The following is a 23,516-nucleotide window of genomic DNA, read 5'->3' as shown; positions in this document are numbered from 1 at the left end:
CATGTCAAGCAGGTGTTAGCCAAACTCCTAGAGGCTCACCTGTTTGTAAAGGCAGAAAAATGCGTGTTTCACGCGGACTCCGTCTCGTTTCTGGGGTTTATTGTGTCTGCAGGAAAGATCCAAATGGACCCGGATAAAGTTTCTGCGGTCAAGAATTAGCCAACCCCGGATTCGATAAAGCAGGTCCAACGATTTTTAGGATTTGCTAATTTTTATCGACGGTTTATCCGCAATTTTAGCTCCGTGGCTGCGCCCATCACGGCGCTTACTAAGAAGACGGTGGGGGGTCAGTTCTGCTGGAACCCCCGAGCGGAGTCGGCATTTGTGGAGCTTAAAAGGAGGTTTTGCTCCGAACCCATTTTAATCACTCCTAATCCTTCGTTGCCTTTCATTGTGGAGGTTGATGCCTCTGAACTTGGGGTTGGGGCCATCCTATCTCAGCGGTCTCCCCAGGATCAGAGGGTGCATCCCTGCGCTTATTTCTCTCGTTCTCTGTCTCCTGCCGAGAGAAATTATGATGTTGGGGATCGCGAACTACTGGCTGTCAAGTTGGCATTGGAGGAGTGGCGTCATTGGCTCGAGGGAGCGGAGCATCTGTTCACTGTGTGGACGGATCATAAAAACCTCGAGTACGTAAGAGACGCAAAAAGACGCAACTCACGACAGGCACGGTGGGCGCTATTCTTTGCGCGATTTAATTTTATTTTGACTTATCGGCCAGGGTCGAAGAACACTAAACCTGACGCACTCTCGCGGATTTTCGACAAATCTGACGAGGACCGCCCACCGGAACCCATCATTCCGGTTAATCAGATCCTCGCTCCGGTTTGTTGGAAAATCGAGGCGGCTGTTCGTGAGGCGCTACGTCGGGAGCCTGACCCTGGAGGGGGCCCTCCTGACTGTCTCTTTGTCCCGACTGAGGTACGGGCTCAGGTGCTGAAATGGGGGCACTATTCGCGGCTCACGGGTCACCCTGGGGTCCACAGGACCAAAGAGTTTTTAGCCAGGCGATTCTGGTGGCCAGGTATGGACAAGGACGTGCGAGAGTTTGTACTGTCTTGCTCGATCTGTGCCCGTAATAAGAATCCCCATCTTGCACCATCTGGGCTGTTACGTCCACTACCCGTTCCTAGACGGCCATTGAGTCACATAGCTCTGGATTTTATTACGGGACTGCCACCATCCGAGGGTCACACAGTTATTTTAGTTGTGGTAGACCGTTTTTCCAAGGCTGCCCATTTTATTGCCTTACCTAAACTGCCATCAGCACCGGAGACGGCGCGGCTTATAATTGATCATGTTTTTAGGGTACATGGTCTGCCGCTGGACATCGTGTCGGACCGGGGGCCGCAATTTGTGGCGCGGTTTTGGAGGGCATTCTGCGCTCTCCTGGGTGCGTCGGTGAGCCTTTCGTCTGGGTTCCACCCAGAGACTAACGGGCAAACCGAGCGCACAAATCAAACACTTGAGAACACTCTCCGGTGTTTGGCAGAGGCAAATCCTACAACATGGAGCCGGTTCCTGGGGTGGGCTGAATACGCACACAACACCCTGCGTAACGCTTCCACAGGATATTCTCCGTTTGAGGCTCAGATGGGGTACCAACCGCCGCTATTTCCTGAGTTGGAGGATAACATGGGCGTGCCGGCTGCGGGGGCTTTTATCCGGCGTTGTCGGGCCACCTGGAAGAGGGTTCGGGCATCGCTGTTACGCGCCAGCGCCAATCAAAAGAGGCTGGCTGATAGGCGTCGTCGTCCGGCCCCATCTTATCACGTGGGTCAGCGGGTGTGGTTATCCACCCGGGACCTGCCGCTGCGGGTGGAGTCCCGGAAGCTCGCTCCTCGATATGTAGGGCCATTTAAGATCATCCGCAAAATCAACCCCGTCACGGTGCGGTTGCAGCTCCCGCGGGCAATGAGAGTGCATCCGACCTTTCATGTCTCCCGTCTCAAGCCTGTTCTTATCAGTGCGTTGGCTCCGGTGGAAGATCCTCCACCTCCCCCGCGGTTCCTGGAGGGGGGCCCGGTTTATACGGTGCGGCGCATTTTGGCTGAGAGACGGGTAGGCAGGGGTAAACAGTACCTCATTGACTGGGAGGGCTATGGCCCGGAGGAGCGGTCATGGGTCCCTACTAGGGACATTATGGACCCAGAACTGATAAGGGACTTCCACAGACGCGGGGCTGAGGGTTCGTCTGGAGCCGCCCCTTAGAGGGGGGGTCCTGTCATGGTTCTGGGGTGTAGTGGCCTTGTGCTGCCACTAGAGGGCACCTGGCCTTTGAGAAATTCTTAATGGGTTCCAGGTGTCTGATTTCTCAATTATTTTCACCTGGGGAGGTGCCTTTATAAGCACTGCCAGAACACCCATCTGCGCTTCTGTGTAAAACCTCATTATCACAAAGCCGGTACGACATTGGTATAGGTGCTCGTTGGACGAGTTACAGAATTGTGTTGTGGGTTGGTTCTGTGTCCTGGGTTAAGGCGATTCAGTCTCTTAGCGCTGTGTGCGCATTCTGACGCCTTAAGAGTATTCATACTTTTCTTTTGAGCTCGTGTGAGCCGGTGGGTATTGGGACGTTGTCCCTGGTGTGTATTTTGTTTGCGTTTTTCTGAGCTGCGTCTCAGGTTTTTCTTTCGCTGAGTAAGTTTTGCGACTCAGTTGTCTATTTTCTTTGTAGACCAGTTTTGGGTTTGGTACCAGAGCCTCGCCTCTGTACCACTGGTCCTCTTCTTTTTTCGCCCTGGTTTTTACGGGTCGCTTTGGTTTCACAAGCCAGTTTTACGGCTGGACAAGGTGGTCCTTCGGAGTGGCTTTTTACTCCGTGTTTTTGGTTCTTGTTTTTGATCCTTTGTGTGCAGGAGCTACTCTCCCTAGGATCTTATTTGTTTTGTGATTTACTTGTGGGTGTTCCCTTTCCCTTTCCCTTTGTCCTTCGGGACTTTGTGGCTAAACGCTTCCGGTAGCGTTAGCTTTTCGTTCCCCTATATTAGTCGCTTCTGGTTCTCCAACACCCCCACACCATTATAGTTTTGCCACTCAGTCCCGACTGAGGGGGCGTATTCCGGTGGGAAAGTGACGTCAATGCATACCCTCTATTGACACGTCAGTGACCTTTTGCCCAATGGTGCTATCTTGTGGCCTGAATATGTGACGAGCTTGCAACTGGATGTGCGGAGCTTACTCACTTACTTTATTCAATTTATTTGACAGGGACAATGTACAATTTTTAGCATAAATTTCTGCAATAGAAATTTGATGCCTTGTACCAGATATAGCTAAGAGCTCATTTTCATCTGCAGTCCCTGGGCAGGGTCAGAACAATCACATATAAAACAATCACAAATAAAACAGTCAAAAAAGTCAGGACAATCACAGTATACAAAATACACTATAAAACTCATAAAATTGTACTTTACAATACAGTTACATGACATTACAGTAGTAAAAACACAGAGGACTTAATCCTCATTTGGACAGGAGAGGAACATCCTGTAATGGTGAAAAGGAGTAAGGAAGGAAGTACATGAGTTCAATTACAATCCATAAGTGCGCGTGTGCGAGTTGCTTTGAGTTAATGTTGGCAGGTTTGGTTTGCCTTAATCCGTGCTTTGACTTGAGATGCAAAAGCTTGCAAGTTACTGTTGTTTTTAATGTCCGACTAAAGGGAATTCCAAAGAGAAATTGCTTTATTTGAAAAAGAGGATTGTCCGAATTTAGTGCGACGCATGGGAGTGACACCATCACCTCTAGTTGAGGTTTGAGTGACCCTGGTGTTATGGTCTGCACAGAGCATGATGAAATCTTTAAGTGGTGGGGGAGGCAAATCATGTATGATTTTAAACACAAGACAGTCATCAGAGTATTTTCTGAAGTTTTCCACATTAAATAGGTTGTATTTGGAGAGGATAGGGCAGTGATGGTATTGTGCTGGCTTTTTGTCCAATATCTTAACAGCTTGTTTGTAAAGCATTTGAAGAGGTCTTATTGCGGTTTCCCCAGCTTGTGACCAACTTGTGATACAATAGGCCATATGTGCAAAGACCATGGCATGCATATGGCATGGCCCGCGGCAGATGGGTTCCCCCTCCCATTCCCACTGGAGTCCAGTTCTGCTCAAGGGTTCTTCTTGCTATCAGTCAGGGAGTTTTTCCTTGCCACTGTTGCCCTAGGCTTACTCTTTGTGGGCCGGTTCTCTGTAAAGCTGCCTTGTGACAAAGCTCCTTTGTTAAAAGCGCTATACAAATAAATAAATTGATTGAATTGAATTGAATTGAATTGATGCATATAGATCTTGGATGCACCCGTTGATAAATAGTTCCTTATGTATCTGAAATTCGACAAACTAAATTTGATTATATTGGTCATCTTCTTTATGTGCACTTTAAAAGTCAGAGTAGAATCTAAAATAATTCTGAGATATCTGAATTCTCTGACTATTTAGATTTTTTTCACCTCGTATAAAAATGTCTGGGGGGACTTGTTTGTTTTGTTTAATGGAGAAGTACATTCCGATGGTTTTCCCCACATTTAGAGTCAGACAGGAATTATCAAGCCATTGTACCACTTTATCAATGACTTTCATTAGTTTATTTGCCACTTGCTTTGCATTTTCACCATGTGCATAAAGAACCATATCATCAGCATACATTGACATGAAATAAGGCTTTACATTTAAACCGTAACTTTCACCCATCAAAGCTGGGAGGGCGGGCTCTAGCGAGTACTGTTTTTTGATTGGTGCATGGACTTGATTTGATTGTTCATCCCTAATTCAACATGGCTGTGCTGGAGGTGTGTTGTTGGAGCCCCCATATGATGCTCATAACCGTGCTACCTTGAGGAATTAACTATGGCATTAAACTCCATGAGATCTATTAATTTCAAGCCTTATTTCATGTAAAACGTAGTGTCATAAATAATTAAATAAATACATACCGTATTTTCCGGACTATAGGGCGCACTTAAAAGCCTTTAATTTTCTCAAAAAACGACAGTGCGCCTTATAATTCGGAGCGCTTTATATATGGATTAATTCCGGTTGTGCTTACTGACCTCGAAGCGATTTTGTGTGGTACACGGCGCTCACAGCGTTCTGTCAAAATGTTTTAGTACGACTTTGGTAAACTACAAAGCCGCACCGCTTGCAGCATTACGGCTACCGTAGTCAGGCGCGTCGCGGAGTAATACATACTGTGCTTCACCATAATATTACAGTATTACAGTATAATATTACAGTGTGTGTGTATAAAAACAGCAGGTAGAAGCGTCTCTACAGTCTCTATTCGACTGAAGGCAACATCGTTAGCACGGGACATGAATATCAATGACTTTCGAGGCGGTCCTTCTTGGTGCGTTCGTTTTATGAAAAGACGTAATCTCTCCATCCGCACACGAACTACCGTCTCGCAGCAACTGCCAAAAGATTACGAAGAAAAGCTGGCCACTTTCTGCGCATACTGCAAAAACAAGATCACTGAAAAGAAGATCCGGCCAGAGCACATCACCAACATGGACGAGGTTCCCCTCACCTTTGATATCCCCGTGAACCGCACTGTGGAGAAAACAGGGACCAGAACGGTGTCTATACGCACCACAGGGAACGAGAAGTCATCCTTCACTGTAGTTCTCGGTTGCCAGGCTAATGGCCAGAAACTTCCACCCATGGTCATTTTCAAGAGGAAGACTTTGCCAAAAGAAAAGTTTCCAGCCGGTGTCATCATCAGAGCTAACCCGAAGGGCTGGATGGACGAGGAAAACATGAGAGAGTGGCTGAGAGAAATTTACGTCAACAGACCGGATGGCTTTTTCCACAAATATCCGTCCCTATTGATCTGCGACTCCATGCGCGCCCATCTCACCGATGCTGTCAAAAACCAAGTGAAGCAAACTAATTCGGAGCTTGCCGTCATTCCGGGTGGGTTAACTAAAGAACTCCAGCCGCTAGATATTGGTGTCAACAGGGCGTTCAAAGCTAAACTGCGAGCTGCGTGGGAGCAGTGGATGACAGAAGGCGAACACACATTCACCAAGACAGGGAGACAGCGCCGGGCGACTTACGCCACTATCTGCCAATGGATCGTGGATGCCTGGGCTAAGGTATCAGTCTCAACTGTGGTCCGAGCTTTCATGAAGGCCGGAATCATCACTGAACTGCCAGGTAACAGCAACGACACTGACTCGGATAATGACGAGAGGGATCCGGGCATGCTGGATGCCGTAATCGCCCAACTGTTAAACTCGGACACTGAAGATGAAGAATTTGAGGGATTTGTGGACGAGGAATGAACTGAAAAAGTGAGTGTATTGTGTTGTATTTTACGTGTTATAACTGAACAATTTTGAGAGTTATTGTGAATACGCTAACGTTTGATTTAGCGGTATCAGACTGTGTTTTTTTTACGTGTTACAACTGAACAAGGTTGGGAGTTATTGTGAATACGCTAACGTTAGATTTAGCGGTATCAGACTGTGTTTTTTTTACGTGTTACAACTGAACAAGGTTGGGAGTTATTGTGAATACGCTAACGTTTGATTTAGCGGTATCAGACTGTGTTTTTTTTACGTGTTACAACTGAACAAGGTTGGGAGTTATTGTGAATACGCTTATTAACGTTTGAACAATGTTGAGAGTTATTGTGAACGTGTTTAATAAAGTTTGACTGACTGACTTATCTGACTGTTTTGTTTCGCTTAATGCGCCTTATAGTCCGGTGCGCTTTATATATGAAAAAAGTTCGAAAATAGACCATTCATTGACAGTGCGCCTTATAATCCAGTGCGCCCTATAGTGCGGAAAATACGGTACGTACATTTCGTGCCACATTTAATTATTTATGCTCACATTTCATGATGTATTTATTTATTTAATTTTGTCGGAAATATTCCTCCATACTCAGCAGTCTGGCTCTGATCGTCTCGTATCCCACAGACAATCCTGTCACGTATCAGTGAATTGTGCAGATCAGCGTTTCCCAACCTTTTTCTTTCTGTGGCACACTTTCCAAATATACAGAGTCTCATGGCACACGACTCTCAAAAGCATAAAAAATAAACATCCTGCAGCCCCCCCCACACATGCATTCACACACACTTTTGGGGTTTTAATTAAGCGATATGCATTTAATGACATTTATTTTGGCTTTTGTGAAGAGGATTTGTTCATTTAAGTTTTTTTTAATTCATTTGAAAAAAAATTTTTTAACGATTTTTCACACGGCACACCTGACTTCGTCTGACGGCACAACAGAGTGCCGCAGCACACCAGTTGGGAAACGCTGGTGTAGATCACCAAATTCAGTCTTTCGCTTTATTTCTTAGGATCGAGACGTGGGGGTCTATCGTTTCGGATGGAGCTTGAGCACGGGTGAAAAACATATGCCGAATATAAGGTAAGTTCTTCCTGGGCTCGCAATACTCTTGAAACTTTTGTTTTAACACAGCTATCTTGTTTCTCTGTCCCTCTGGGGTAGCAAATGGTAAATGGACTGCATTTATATAGCGCCTTTATCCAAAGCGCTTTACAATTGATGCCTCTCATTTGCCAGAGCAGTTAGGGGTTAGGTGTCTTGCTCAAGGACACTTCGACACGCCCAGGGCGGGGTTTAAACCGGCAACCCTCCGATTGCCAGACAATCGGTCTTACCTCCTGAGCTACGTCGCCCCATCAACAGCAAATGTGTTACTCGCTTTTATGGCTTCTTCTCCTGCGACATGCAGGAATGTCGCGCACTGCACTGTTTCAGACTTCTCTGCCACTCCGCTAGCAGCAACACAGAAAAGTTCAAAGCGCTGTATTGTCTTCGCCCAAAAGGGGGCATGCACCTTAAAGTGCCCGGATGTGCCACAGAGGTCTATACACTGTCCCCTGGAACACCACTGGAATATTGCATTGGACAGCTGAACGTGATCGGTTAAGACACCCTAAACAGAAATCCACATGCAGTGGTTGTTGTTGCATTATTGAACTTGCATTAGCAGGCAAATAAATATTTTGTTTATCTACAACATCTGTATGCCAGAAATCCAGTGTAGTGCCTGACAACTTTAAGCCATGTAAACATCACTTAGTAAATGGACTTGCCTGGGGCAAATAACAGGGACGATTACGCTCCGCGGTGACTGAAGACACTCCTGCAATCGGCTGCAGGTGGGTGCATCGTCCGTTTTAAAAACAGTTTGTTACGCGCATAGCATCGCATATTTTAGAATTCCCAACACAAAAATAATTAACCAGTCCTTCTAAAATGAACTTTGTGGAATTGGAAACATTGTACATGTGGGACACGTCCCCAATTAGATCGCCTGGGCATCAGCCTGCCCTGTTGCAAACAGTCACTTCTGGTCAAAGGCTGGTGTTGAAAATGATGAAAATGACAGATGAAATTCAATTTACGCTTGCACAACAGCATGTCATTATTGCAATGCGTACATTGGGTCCAAATGATATAAAGCCGGTACCTGATAACTGAATAAATCAGTCAAAAGTCGCCAGTATTAACTGTATTTAATCAAATACCTACTTAAAGCAAAATGTGTAGGGCCCTTTACCTAGTCCAGTTCCACATATCACACAAACACACAAAGTTGGCAGCTTGAGACAACTACAGTACAATAATGATATACACGACAATCACAGCAGGCCAACAGCAAAATAGAGAGTGAAAAAGACAGAACCAGGAAGTGACATGGTTTTTAAAGAGGAAGAGGGCTTCTGATTGGCTGCTTGCTTCAGATTGGTCAGCCAATGGATAACAAGAATCTGGGCAGCCAATGGGTAACAGAAACCTAGAATAGAGTGAAAAAGTGGAGAGGGAGGGAGAAAGAGAGACAAAAGATACAAACACATGCTGGATCGTAACAGGTGGCCAGAGAGTTTTATGAGGACCTGTACCATATAAACCCCACAGACGGGGCCCTCATGGACACCGTCCTGGGATACTTGGACAGATGCCTGGGGTATTAACACGAGGAACCTGAACTGAGCACCGAAGAGCTCACCAGGACCGTGTGCTCCCTTAACCAGCATAAAGCTCCTGGCTCAGATGAAATCCCAGCTCAGCTGTATCAGACTTTCTCGGATTACCTGAAGGAGGATGTGGCGGAAGCACTCAGGACAGTGTACACCGAGAGACAGTTGGGGGTTTCACTGAGCCACAGATCAGTGGTATAGGTCCTCATAAAACTCTGCGGAAGTACCTTATGTTTTCCCCATCGTTGTGTGAATGCTCTTGAGTGGTGTTCGGATATATAAAGCCGTAAGCACGATTTCTGTGGTATGCTCATTTCTCATCCTGCTTGAAGCCCTGGAGTTTGGAATATGCTACACTGAAAGCTCCATGGTTTTCTCAAGATCTCACACTGTGATGTTTTTCAGCCTTGAGACAAAACCACCTGCGGGAGTGATGGATCACGTGCAAAGGGCTCGTCCGGGATTTGAACCCGGGACCTCTCGCACCCAAAGCGAGAATCATACCCCTAGACCAACGAGCCACTGTCCCAATGGATACTGAGACAATGCTTCAAACTTCAAGCCTTTTTATTATATCTGCAGATAGCAGACAAAATTCAGGCGCTCTCGCAGGAGCTCAGGAAGCAAATCTCGAATAAGCTTCTGTCTGTGTTCGATTTATACACTTCCCAAGGGACACACACTCCTTTGTTCCTTCACACTAGTACTTTTCCACTTGCACGTTTTCAGCCATGGCTTTGTGGGTCACACCGCTGCTGGCATTTTGACATGAAGTTTGGCCTTGGTGATACAAGAGGAGCGAGATGTACTGGCGCCTCCCTAAGGGCAGCTGGCAGGGGCTTAAACAGAGAAACAGAAAAGAGTGGTTTTAATAGATTATACATTACAGGTACAAGCAGACAGTCACATACACAGAGGCACAGTTTAGAACAGGAGTAACCAACAGGTCGATTGCGATCGACTGGTCGATCTTCACTGTCGATCCCTAGCATTTTCTAAAAAAAATAATAATAATAATGATAATAAAATAAATAAAAAATAAACAAATAAAAAGTTTTTTCATGCTCTGGTTGGTTGGTTGTTTTAACAAGCTTTTTAGACCTAGCTCTGGCTTGTTGATTTGAATCACACATAGGTCATATGTTATCTTACAATCTCTAATTGGTTATTTAATACACTGAGGTCTATGAATGGCTGCGTGATATTGTGGGTGGGGGTAAACAAATCACGTAACGAGGGTCGAGGAAGTAATAACGTTAACGCTAACAGTTTTTACGGCGGGAGTTGCAAGCGATGCCAACCTTAACTAGCATGACAACATCGATATGGCTGAGGGTCCTGCGAAAAAGAAATCAAAAACGTAATATTTCTACCCGGAATGGGAGCATGAATTTCTTTTCACGTCAGCGAATGAGAAGAATATGCCTTATGCGGTAGCCTTGTGAAAACGTGGCAACCTGGAGCGGTCATCATGCTACCACCCATGCTAAATTCAAAGACTCGTATCCACTCGCTTTTCATTGCGCCTACAGAAAAAAGCAAGGCAGCTACAGAAATGTCCAGGTTGCCACGTTTTGGCAAAGCTACCACCTGTCGGCATATGAGGCATGTCTTCTCATTCGCTGACATGAAAAGAAATTCATGCTCCCATTCCGGATGGAAAAATAATACGTTTTTGATTTCTTTCTCGCCGAACCCTCAGCCATATCGATGTTGTTATGTTAGTTATATATATAATATATGAATATTGTGCATTGAACAGATAATGTAAATATGAATATTTTGCATTGAACAGATAGGCCTACCGTAAATATGAATATTGTGCATTGAACAGATAACTGTGTAACTGTGTCTTTCTTTGGTTGTATGTATACACGTACGTTGAGCCTGTCGTAACATAAATTGCAAAAATAAATATGACAATGAACAGTCTTACTCGTGGTAAGTGGGTTTTAATTGGAAGATATTGGAGTGATAGATCTCGGCTTACATTTTGGAATGAAAAGTGATCTTGGGCTTAAAAAGGTTGGTTACCCCTGGTTTAGAACATACACAGTACATAATGCAAATGCCTTATTATTACTAAAACTTTTTTCACTATCAACACCATTAAATCACAGTTCCTTTGTCACATGGTTTTCACTCCAACTCTTACAATGCGCCCTCTAAGCAACTGGTAGAGAGCCTGTTGAGCTGCTGACTAGTAGAATCAGGTGTGTCCAATTAGAGTTGAAACAAAAATCCAAAGGAAGGCAGATCATCAGGAACAGGGTTGGGCAGCCCTGTATGTCACTGCACTTCGAAGGCAGAAGCCCCGGATCAGGGGTGTCCAATCTCAATTGAAAAGAGCTGGTTGCAGGTTTTTGTTTTAGACCAGTGCTACAACACCTGATGTAACTATTTCACTAATCATGGTGTTGAATCAAGATCTTCATATGTTGAATCAGGTGTCTTCGTGCTGGACTAAAACAAATAACTGCACCCACACTGGCCATTTTCTGATAAAATTGGACATCCTGGCTTTATACTCGGCTTCAGCAATAAACGACTCTGCTCCTGGTGATTTACTATTCTGTTGGTTTTCATTTCAACCCTAATTTTCCACAGTTGATTAAACAAATTAGCACCTCAACAAGATCTCTAGCTGTTGAATGAGGTGTGCTTTCTTAGGATTAGAGAGAAAACCTACGAGATGGTAGATCTCCAGGAACGATGTTTGTTACCACTGGCTGACTTCATCCACCACACACTTTCAACGGATTAGTACTTCACCACCAACGTTTCAACTAATTGGCACAGCAAACAAATAATAAATATACCAACAAAATATTCAATTCAATTTGTATAACACTTTAACAAAAGAGCTTTGTCATATTAAAAATATCATTTTTAATTTCAACAATGAACAGGCCAACCACTCAGAATGCACCCCTTTCCTCCAAATTCTTTGCAGAATTGGAACGGTCATCAATGATGGAGAGCGGTTGATTAAAAATTCAATACTCTCAATCTATTTTGCGCTCGGAAGGGGATGCGATATTTCATCATCATGAAAGAGCAAGACCAAACACTTTCGAAACACATTTCTCAGCTTCAAACTATAGAAATGATCCCTGAAAGTATAGTCTTAACTTGCTTATGTTACTCATCAGGGCCCTTTAAAGTATCAACTGGTTTCATCTACGGTTGCCATTATGGTTTCATCTACTTTGTCTTTCATTGGTTTTGCATGTTAAAAGGTCGTCAACTCAAAAGTCCTCATACAAAAACATCAAAATGAGAACGTAACCAAAACACAGTAGTGGTTAAAATCTAATTATAAAAATCAAAATGAAATTCTAAACTTGTGCTGGGTTCACCAATTAATAGTAGATGTGTTGCAATGGTCCACCTCCCATTTCTCTCTCGCCAAGTTTTTGTTCTTTCTGAATTTCACCACCTACCACAAGACCGTCCTGATGGAGATTTTGGACTCTCCACCGGGGAGTGACCCGGTCTACTGATGTTTTTTGATACACCTTGATGTTCCTTGTCTGCCACAGAACTTGCTTTAAGATGGTGATGATCTTCCACTGACGCTGGAGCAGAATTATTTTGCAGCCTCCTGGGGGACCGCAGAGGATGCCTACAGCAGTCAGAGAGGACCTTGGCAGCAATCTTTTCAGAGAGACTGAGGAAACAACAAGGCCCCAGAACCCGCTTGGCCACCGTGCATTCCCTGAACAGATGGTGTCCATGCTCTGAGTCAGTGCATCCGTGGGCACAGCGCTCAGTCAAGGCCAGGTGCCGATTATACACAAAAGACATAGTGGGAAGACACATGTGAGCAGACATACATAATATATCTTTCTGTCTATTGTTTAGTTTGTGATGCAAAACTTTGGACCAAACTATTTACGAGTATTAAAATTGTCAGGCCCCGACCTGACTGGTACCCCAGCAACTTTAAGTCAAACCGTTACAACCTTCACCATGATCTTATACTAAACTGAGAGGAGGTTGAACGACTGGCAGTTTCACAGATCCTTCATGTCCCCCTTCTTTGGGACAAGAGCTACTGAGCTCTGTCTCAACAAGGTCCCAAACTGCCCCTCCCTGTACGCCACCCTAAACACCTCTACCACATCCTTCTCCAGGAGGTTCCAAAAGGGCAGTTGAGAGAGCACACTGCAATGTATTTTAGCCTTGACACAAAATCTACCATAAGCGCAATGGACTAGCTGTCACAGACAATACTGTCTCTTAATAGCTCGTCAGAGATTTGAACCTGGGACCTCTCGCACTCGAAGCAAGAATCATACCTCTAGACCAACGAGCCACTAACTTCAACATTGTGGTTGAGGGGGTGGACTAAATGATCGGTTCTCTCCAATGGTCCACCCCCCATTTCTCTCTTGCAAGGGATTTGTTATTTTGCATGTGGGCCAAAATGCCGTCTAGGAGGAGGTTCTAAACCATCCTCAGGGGAGTGATCAGATACACTGATGTCTTTTGGTAGACCTTGATGTTCCTCGCCTCCCACAGGACCTGCTTGATGCTATTGACTATTCTTCACTGACGCTGGAGCTTGGTGGTTTTACAGCCTTCACTGGAGCCGTAGAGGGAGCCTCAGCCCTCAGGGAGGACCTTAGCAGCAGCCTGCTGAGGGAGACCGACAGAGGAGACTACAAGGCCCCAGACCCGTCCGGCCACGGAGCACTCTGAGAACAAATGATGGATATGTTCTGAGTCAGTTTATCTGTGGAGGCAGCGCTCAGTGAGAGCAAAGTACCGTTGGTACAAGAAGACCTTTGCGGGGAGACGCATATGAGGACGTCCAGGCAACGTCTTTGTTTTTGGTTAATTATTTATGTGACGCATTGCCCAGACATTTTTTGCGTCCCGGGCCAGCGCGCCCCTCAGGTTGTGTTGCGTTTTCGAGTTAGATCTCAAATGAGCCATAACTGTTTTATAACTCCACAAGGTCAAGCCGGCCCCAGACAGTTCTGTCCTGAAGGCAAAGTCCCTTATAGCCCAATAGACATAAGGGGCTTCCCGTCTATTAGCCATTAAGTCCAGCACGCACCAGCCCATCACTCTCAAGAAGGGAGTGACATGGCACCTGGCAAAGGTATCAGAGGCCTTCTCAACCTTCTGCGTGTTCTGGACCAATGGGGCCAGGCTCTGCACAAGAATGATGTTAACAATGTCTGGGACCCCCCTGCCCACATTCTTCTTTAGGTCCCCCTTCTTTGGGACACTGAGCTCCGGCTCAGTGAGACCCCTAACTGTCTCTCGCTGTACACCACCTTGAGAGCTTTTGCCACATCCTTCTTCAGGTGATCCCCGAAAGTCTGATAGAACTCAGCTGGGACTCCATCCGAGCCGGGAGCTTTATGCTGGTTAAGGGAGCACACGGTCCTGGTGAGCCCCTCGGTGCTCAGTTCAGGTTCCTCGTCTTAATCCCTCAGGCATATGTCCAGGCAGCTAAGGAAGGTGTCCATGAGGGCCTCGTCTGTGGGATTTATGTGGTACTGGTCCTCAAAAAACCCTCTGGCCCCCTCTCGGACACTACCAGGCCTCTGCTGTCGCAAGAACATTATTCATTTTTGACCGTGCCCTGCAGAAGTACATTATGTGTTCCATGCCGTTGTGTGAATGCTCCTGAGCATTGTTCGGATATATAAAGCCGTAACCACAAGTTCTGTGATATTCTCATTCTGCTTGAGGCCCTGGAGTTTGGAATATGCTACACTGAAAGCTCCATGTTTCTCAGCCTTGAGGCAAAATCACCTGTGAGAACGATGGATCACGTGCAAAGGGCTCCTCCGCGATTTGAACCTGGACCTCTCGCACCCAAAGCGAGAATCATACCCCTAGACTAAGGAACCACGGTACTGACGGACACTGAGACAATGCTTCAAACTTCAAGCCTATTATTATATCTACAAATAGCAGACAAAGTTCAGGCGCTCTCGCAGGAGCTCAGGAAGCAAATCTCGAATAAGCTTCTGTCTGTGTTCGATTTATACACTTCCCAAGGGACACACACTCCTTTGTTCCTTCACACTAGTACTTTTCCACTCGCACGTTGTCAGTCACACCGCCGCTGGCATTTCGCCATGAAGTTTGGCCTTGGTGATACAAGAGTGAGATATACTGGGCAGCTGACAGATAAACAGAAAAGAGTGGTTTTAATAGATTATACATTACAGGTACAAGCAGAGAGTCACATACACAGAGGCACAGTTTAGAAGACCAACCCCCCACATCGAATGGTGAAGTCCCATACTGCCCCACCGCCCCTTCCCCCCTCCCTCAAACAACAACTGAATTATCAGCCCCAAATGTAGGTTATTATTTGTTGATGTTAGTGATATTATGTTATTTTTTTCTTTTAATCAAACAAGCCTACCTATGATGTTAAATTTTCAGACAAGAACTACATTCTAGCTATGTGTCATAACCCTTGGCTGCCACCTGAGGGCAGCAAATGACTTGTTATGTGTCTTGTCTAATCTTTAGTATTCAGTGCCTTGGTCTGGCTGTGGTCTCTTGTGCTTCTTGTTACTCTTTGTAATCATGCTTATTTTATTAAATAACTGTTCCTTGTTTATCCTGTTTCCTACATTTTGTTTCTCTGTTCACCTCAGTAGCCTACATCTCGTAACAATTTGGCATGCTCTTTTTATTTTGGGGCATATACTGCGTTTTTCATGGATCAAACAAGCCTAGGCGATTGTACAGGAAAAAAATATTTTGGCCACAATAGCAGCAGCCTATGGCCCAGCAATTATTTCCTCATAAATATGAATTAGCCTACCGCTACAGACAACGACACAGAAAAATGATACAGACCAGTCAAAGTCCAGTAAATGCTCAATGTTCAAAATGTAATTAAATGTTAAAGAGGAATGTCCTGGCCTACAACAGCCAATAAAATGCAAAGCAGGTTGCGTGTGCAACATTCGCGGCAAAAACAGGAATGTTCAACAGCCAAAGGATGGGGGGAGCAACTTAACAAGCTAATCACAACGAAACACAATACAAAACCAGAAAATGTATCGTTATGTATTTATTAATTCATTTAAAATTTAATCGTAACTGAACACACTGCAACGTTCAGGAAGGAGGCACAAATGAATTCCCAGGCCTGAATGAATTTTTGGTCTGAAAGGTTCAAATGAACCCCAAGACAACAATGATGGAACTGGTGAAGGAGTTGGAGGCATCAGGTACCAAAGTATCTACATCCACCATTAAGAGAATCCTACATGGCCATGGCCTGAAAGGCTGTCGCACAAGGAAGAAGCCCCTACTCCAAGACCGGCATAAAAAAGCCAGAATGATGTTTGCAGGTGATCAGGATGAAGACATAGTCTTTTGGAGCAGTGTTCTCTGGTCAGATGAACAAAAATGTAACTGTTGGCCATAATGATCAGTGCTATGTATGGAGGAGAAAGGGTGAGGCTTTTCATCCGAAGAACACCATCCCAGCTGTGAAGCATGGGGGTAGCTCAAATAAATCTGTCTCTTAGCTATTGTTTATAAATGACCTCTTGGAAATAAAGTAGATACCCTAATTGACTTAAAACAGGAAGTGTATGGTAACATGAAATGTGTGGAGTTTTGAAAAATTGAGTTTGAATGTCTTTAGCCTAAGTGTATGTACACTTTTGGCCTCAACTGTAAAGGAGCCTGCTATGGTCATATGCATGCCACTGTCACGTGGGTGTATGTAACCCTGTGTGCAGGCTATTGTGTATAGGCAGAAACATGTGATCACAGTTTATACATGCTGTTTAATGCTGTTAAAAAATAAAGTAAAAGCTATTGTCATCAAACTATGAATGTCAACTGAATGAACAAGCTTTAAGGGTGAGGCGAGGTTAAGAGGAAATAATAATTGATGGAGCACCTTAAATTCTTTTGTAGGTCAGTTGTTGAAAAACAGGTTAGACATGATTTAGAAGACTTTGCTTATAGGACTGAGTAAAAGCCCTTGCAAGGCATTCCAGCCGAAGAGAACGTATTGTAAAGTGTGGTCTATTGACAGGATGAGTCTGTGCACTACACTGCTGCTCAGCTTTCTGGTCGTTCAGACCCACACCTTTGACTTCCAAGGTGGACTGATGACTTTTATGCCTGTGAAACGACACTCGAATGGAACTATTTCAGTACGTACCTTTTAAAACATTTGAACAGACAGCCATGCAGGAAGAAATGGAAGTACAATCTTTGCTTACTAAGGCTTTAAGGGAAAGCACTGTAATAGTATGGCTTTCATGGGAAAGTGTTGTAATGGTATAGCTTAATTGGGAAAGCACTGCAATGGTACAGCTTTATTGGGAAAGCACTATAATGGTTTGGCTTTCATGGGAATGTGTTGTAATGGTATGGCTTAATTGGGAAAGCACTGTAATGGTACAGCTTTATTGGGAAAGCACTATAATGGTTTGGCTTTCATGGGAAAGCACTGTAATGGTATTGGTTTAATGAGAAAATTCTGTAATGGTATTGGTATATTGGAAAAGCACTGTAATGGTATGGGTTTAATGGGACGGTTCTGTAATGGTATTGGTTTATTGAGAAAGCACTGTAATGGTATGGTTTTAATAAGAAAGTTCTGTAATGGTATTGGTTTATTGGGAAAGCACTGTAATGGTATTGGTTTATCGGGAAAGAACTGTAATGGTATTGGTTTATTGGGAAGGCACTGTAATGGTATTAGTTTATTGGGAAAGCACTGTAATGGTATTGGTTTATTGGGAAAGCACTGTAACAGTATGCTTTAATTGGAAAGTGCTGTAATGGTATTGGTTTATTGGGAAAGCACTGTAATGGTATGCTTTAATTGGAAAGTGCTGTAATGGTATTGGTTTATTGGGAAAACACTGTTATGGTATTTGTTTATTGGGAAAGCACTGTAATGGTATGGGTTTCATGGGCAAGAACTGTAATGGTATTGGTTTATTGGGAAAGCACTGTAATGGTATGGTTTCAATAGGAAAGTTCTGTAATGGTATTGGTTTATTGGGAAAGCACTGTAATGGTATGCTTTAATTGGAAAGTGCTGTAATGTATTGGTTTATTGGGAAAGCACTGTAATGGTATGCTTTAATTGGAAAGTGCTGTAATGGTATTGGTTCATTAGGAAAACACTGTTATGGTATTTGTTTATTGGGAAAGCACTGTAATGGTATGGGTTTCATGGGCAAGAACTGTAATGGTATTGGTTTATTGGGAAGGCACTGTAATGGTATGGTTTCAATAGGAAAGTTCTGTAATGGTATTGGTTTATTGGGAAAGCACTGTAATGGTACTGGTTTATTGGGAAAGCACTGTAATGGTATTAGTTTATTGGGAAAGCACTGTAATGGTATTGGTTTATTGGGAAAGCACTGTAACGGTATGGTTTTAATAGGAAAGTTCTGTAATGGTATTGGTTTATTGGGAAAGCACTGTAATGGTATTGGTTTATCGGGAAAGAACTGTAATGGTATTGGTTTATTGGGAAAGCACTGTAATGGTATTAGTTTATTGGGAAAGCACTGTAATGGTATTGGTTTATTGGGAAAGCACTGTAACAGTATGCTTTAATTGGAAAGTGCTGTAATGGTATTGGTTTATTGGGAAAGCACTGTAATGGTATGCTTTAATTGGAAAGTGCTGTAATGGTATTGGTTTATTGGGAAAACACTGTTATGGTATTTGTTTATTGGGAAAGCACTGTAATGGTATGGGTTTCATGGGCAAGAACTGTAAGGGTATTGGTTTCAATAGGAAAGTTCTGTAATGGTATTGGTTTATTGGGAAAGCACTGTAATGGTATGCTTTAATTGGAAAGTGCTGTAATGGTATTGGTTTATTGGGAAAGCACTGTAATGGTATGCTTTAATTGGAAAGTGCTGTAATGGTATTGGTTTATTGGGAAAGCACTGTAATGGTATGCTTTAATTGGAAAGTGCTGTAATGGTATTGGTTTATTGGGAAAACACTGTTATGGTATTTGTTTATTGGGAAAGCACTGTAATGGTATGGGTTTCATGGGCAAGAACTGTAATGGTATTGGTTTATTGGGAAAGCACTGTAATGGTATGGGTTCAATAGGAAAGTTCTGTAATGGTATTGGTTTATTGGGAAAGCACTGTAATGGTACTGGTTTATTGGGAAAGCACTGTAATGGTATTAGTTTATTGGGAAAGCACTGTAATGGTATTGGTTTATTGGGAAAGCACTGTAACGGTATGCTTTAATTGGAAAGTGCTGTAATGGTATTGGTTTATTGGGAAAGCACTGTAATGGTATTAGTTTATTGGGAAAGCACTGTAATGATATTAGTTTATTGGGAAAGTACTGTAATGGTATGGGTTTAATGGGAAAGTGCTGTAATAGTATGGCTTTAATGGAAAAGCGCTGCAAAGGTATAGTTTTAATAGTAAAGCAGTGTAATAACATAACATAATGACGTGAACAGGCCATGCAGCCCAACAATGATCTGCATTTTCCAACTGAATGAACAAGCTTTAAGGGTGAGGCGAGGTTAAGAGGAAATAATAATTGATGGAGCACCTTAAATTCTTTTGTAGGTCAGTTGTTGAAAAACAGGTTAGACATGATTTAGAAGACTTTGCTTATAGGACTGAGTAAAAGCCCTTGCAAGGCATTTCAGCCGAAGAGAACGTATTGTAAAGTGTGGTCTATTGACAGGATGAGTCTGTGCACTACACTGCTGCTCAGCTTTCTGGTCGTTCAGACCCACACCTTTGACTTCCAGGGTGGACTGATGACTTTTATGCCTGTGAAACGACACTCGAATGGAACTATTTCAGTACGTACCTTTTAAAATACGTACGTACCTGTAATGGTATTGGTTTATTGGGAAAACACTGTTATGGTATTTGTTTATTGGGAAAGCACTGTAATGGTATGGGTTTCATGGGAAAGAACTGTAATGGTATTGGTTTATTGGGAAGGCACTGTAATGGTATGGTTTCAATAGGAAAGTTCTGTAATGGTATTGGTTTATTGGGAAAGCACTGTAATGGTATTGGTTTATTGGGAAAGCACTGTAACGGTATGCTTTAATTGGAAATTGCTGTAATGGTATTGGTTTATTGGGAAAGCACTGTAATGATATTAGTTTATTGGGAAAGCACTGTAATGATATTAGTTTATTGGGAAAGCACTGTAATGGTATGGGTTTAATGGGAAAGTGCTGTAATAGTATGGCTTTAATGGAAAAGCACTGCAAAGGTATAGCTTTAATAGTAAAGCAGTGTAATAACATAACATAATGACGTGAACAGGCCATGCAGCCCAACAATGATCTGCATTTTCCAACTGAATGAACAAGCTTTAAGGGTGAGGCGAGGTTAAGAGGAAATAATAATTGATGGAGCACCTTAAATTCTTTTGTAGGTCAGTTGTTGAAAAACAGGTTAGACATGATTTAGAAGACTTTGTTTATAGGACTGAGTAAAAGCACTTGCAAGGCATTTCAGCCGAAGAGAACGTATTGTAAAGTGTGGTCTATTGACAGGATGAGTCTGTGCACTACACTACTGCTCCGAATGCTAACTAATTTAGTGCTGTGATTACCTGCAGACTAGATACTAGCAGGGGTTAAATTGGGATTTGGAAGGTGGGTGGACCCTGAGATCTGGTGGGAGGTGGGTGAAAAAAGGTACGAACCAACTAATGTCTCAGCTCAAAATAGTTGTATATTTATTGTATTGTGCACATAATTGTAATTAAGGAAAACAATGTTTTAAAAAGAATGTATACTATTGATGCAAGCTTTTACACAAAATATTTCAAGTTTATTGAGTGTCATTAATGCTGAGAATTTTTTTACCCATGAAAATAATCGGTCATCCTCCTCTTTTGTCCTCCTTTTCTTCCTCTTTTATCTATCTTTCTTAAACGGTCGAATTGAAACAAAATAAAACCAGCGGCGACTGGTGAGCTGAAAATTGGTGAGGCGCAAAATTTTCTATAAACTAATCATTGATCTCAAACTGTTTAAATTAATTTTCAGTGATTAATAAGCATGCAAACGATCTGACTAATCAATTGGAAAGTGACACACAGCTTCTTCGCACTGTGTCAGAGAGATTAAATGATAAATGCGATTTATAAAAATCTGTTTTAATTACTGGCGGAAAATCAGTGGCGGAATCTTCCCCTGATTTTCCTTCAGTATCAATACAATTAATCCACAAAACAGGCTACTCAATACTATCATATATAGCCAGCTCTCCCCAAATAGGCAGTTTTAGTGAGTAGCCTAGGCCTTATAGCCTACATTTATTTTCATTTGCAGTACGAAATTGTGCACATTTTAATCAACATTATTTGCAGATACATGCACTTCTTTCTCAGCACTCATATTCATGGCAAATATCTGCAATGTGTAGATTGTAAACAAAATTGAAATGCAGGTTTTGTTTTTGCTTGTTATTCTGAAAGCTAACACGGTAGATAACATACTGGTGTATCTTGTTTGTTAAGTGTAGACTACTTGGTGATTAAAACAGATTTTTAACGGATAAATTGAATTTGATTTACCCTAACACGGTATGAAGACGCTGTGTGTTAGGCCACTTACCGTTTGATTATTCCGATCATTGGCACGCTTGATAATAAAGGAAAATTACTAATGAAAACAGGTTGAGATCAATGATTAGTTTAAAGGAAAGTTTTGCGCCCCACCAATTTTCAACTCACCAGTCACGTTATGTATGTGGGAAATATTCAATCCTAGCTTAGCTGGTGACCAGCAACCTTCTGATTTTGGTCAAGCAATCAAAGTTGCCGTTAATAATAGCCGGCGTTCGTGGGGGCTGTTTATTCATCTCTCTTTAAAAAGTTGCATAGATGAAATTACCTACCGCGTTCGCTTCCAAACAATCAAGACAATCAACAATATTTTTTTTTCTGTGCCTGTCTATATAAACAACTGTTCCTCCTGAGTTTTTTTTCTTTGGGTGTTTGATTGGTTGAGCGAGTAACTGGCTAGAGGGAACACATGGACTGGAGCCTAAATTAACTGGATTGTCATAGTTATTTGTAAAACTGCCGGTCAAAATGATTTATTTATTTACCAAAGGTGGGTGGATGCCGTCCACCCACGTCCACCCCCAATTTGTAAATCCAAGGGTAAGGTTATGTATTTATTCAATATTTAGTCCCAGATATTGACTGTAGAATGAAGTGGTATCATTTTTTAAAACTTTGTCTCATTTATTTCGTTTTTCAGTGAGCAGCGTTTTCACTGCTGTATTGGCTAACCGTGCCGAAAATATCGTGCTGGGCATGGTTTGTAAGTGTTCCGCGCCAAACTATCAGGTGGAAACACCATTGGAACCGTTCCTCTCCGTGCTCAGAACCGTTCGGCCCTATGGTGGAAAAGGGGCTTATCACACTGTATTCATTCCGGTTTTGGCTCCAAATGGACCATAGAAATGGACAACCACAAACGGGCGTCAAAACGTTTTTTTCAGACCCACGGAGAGTCAATGTAGCTTTGTCCATATTTTTTATCTTTTTTTTTTTTACAGTCTATGCTCTGTTCTCGCAGACCCAGACCCCCCCCCCCCCCCCCCCCCAAATTTCCAAAACTCAAGGGATCTACACAAATCACACAAATGACCAATTTTAGATTCAAAATGGCGAATTTTGCGGAAAAGCGACTAGTTTGCAGGTATGCAGCTGGTTGATCTTTCTAGCATTCCAGTAGAACGTTACAATACTGTTCTGTATCGCACTCTTTTTCTCTAACAAAAATGATTAATGTCATGAAAAGTAATGAAGGGCCGTTTTTACAAAGTATAAATGAGCATTATAACGTGGTTTGTGAAGAACCCACTGTAACTGTAGCCAACTAATCATGTGAAGAACAATATAGCCTGCAGCTAGCACAGAAGGTAGATATATTTCTAACCAGTTTAGCCAACATTATCTTCGAACATTCTCATGCATAAGCATGTAAAAGTTGACAGGAATTCGTACGTATACTAAAAGTATTGAAAATTTGTGCTGCGGCTAGCACAGAATTTAGTTATATTACTAACAAGTTTAACCAACATTATCTTACAACATTGTCGTGTATAAGCACGTGACAGTCAAGAGGAATTCTTATGTATAAGTAAACTATTGAAAAGTCGCGTTTCAGTCTTACCTGCAAATAAAACATAAAAGCTTTTAGCTGACCACATACACAAACAGTCACTCTCCGGTTGCTTGCTAGCTTGTTGCTAGTATTCGAGCAAAGCTTGCTACCAAGCAAGATGTCCTGTGCCTGAGAATCTCACACTGACAGGCGGCCACTGTCATCTACTGGCGTCAGCTGGTATCACACTGGCTAACAGAGAGACATCTTCTTCTTCTTCTTCTTCTTTGGGGTTTAACGGCAGCTTGCATCCTTGGTGTTGCATTACTGCCATCTTCTGGAGTTAGTTAACTCCTACAGTGTCCGGTTTGTCAGATTTTTCCTATAAATCCAGTTCTCTTAAACGGGAATTGCGCTTTATAACACTTCTGGGCTAATTTTCACACCTACCCAGAG

The 23,516-nt window shown here is 43.0% G+C and overlaps 1 protein-coding gene and 2 non-coding genes across 3 annotated transcripts in view; 1 reads left to right on the top strand and 2 right to left on the bottom strand.

The window, feature by feature from the left end:
• Nucleotides 1–9,417: 9,417 nt before the first annotated feature.
• trnap-ugg lies at nt 9,418–9,489 on the bottom strand. The gene has a single exon. It is a non-coding gene; the product is annotated as a tRNA-Pro (tRNA).
• Nucleotides 9,490–11,881: 2,392 nt separating this feature from the next.
• LOC118217450 lies at nt 11,882–12,097 on the bottom strand. The gene has a single exon (XR_004763206.1). It is a non-coding gene; the product is annotated as a small nucleolar RNA U3 (small nucleolar RNA).
• A 7,508-nt stretch (nt 12,098–19,605) lies between these two features.
• Nucleotides 19,606–23,516, top strand: part of LOC118217389 — a 35,889-nt gene continuing 31,978 nt past the window's right edge. The window contains exon 1 of the mRNA XM_035399349.1: nt 19,606–19,778. Coding sequence (XP_035255240.1) covers nt 19,659–19,778 — 120 coding nt within the window. The 5' untranslated portion in view covers nt 19,606–19,658. The remainder of the gene's footprint in view (nt 19,779–23,516) is intronic.

The sequence above is a fragment of the Anguilla anguilla genome, chromosome 17 (genome assembly GCF_013347855.1).
Source record: "Anguilla anguilla isolate fAngAng1 chromosome 17, fAngAng1.pri, whole genome shotgun sequence".
Lineage (NCBI taxonomy): Eukaryota > Metazoa > Chordata > Actinopteri > Anguilliformes > Anguillidae > Anguilla > Anguilla anguilla.
Note: the sequence above shows the minus strand (reverse complement) of the source record. Positions and strands in the feature narration are given on the sequence as shown.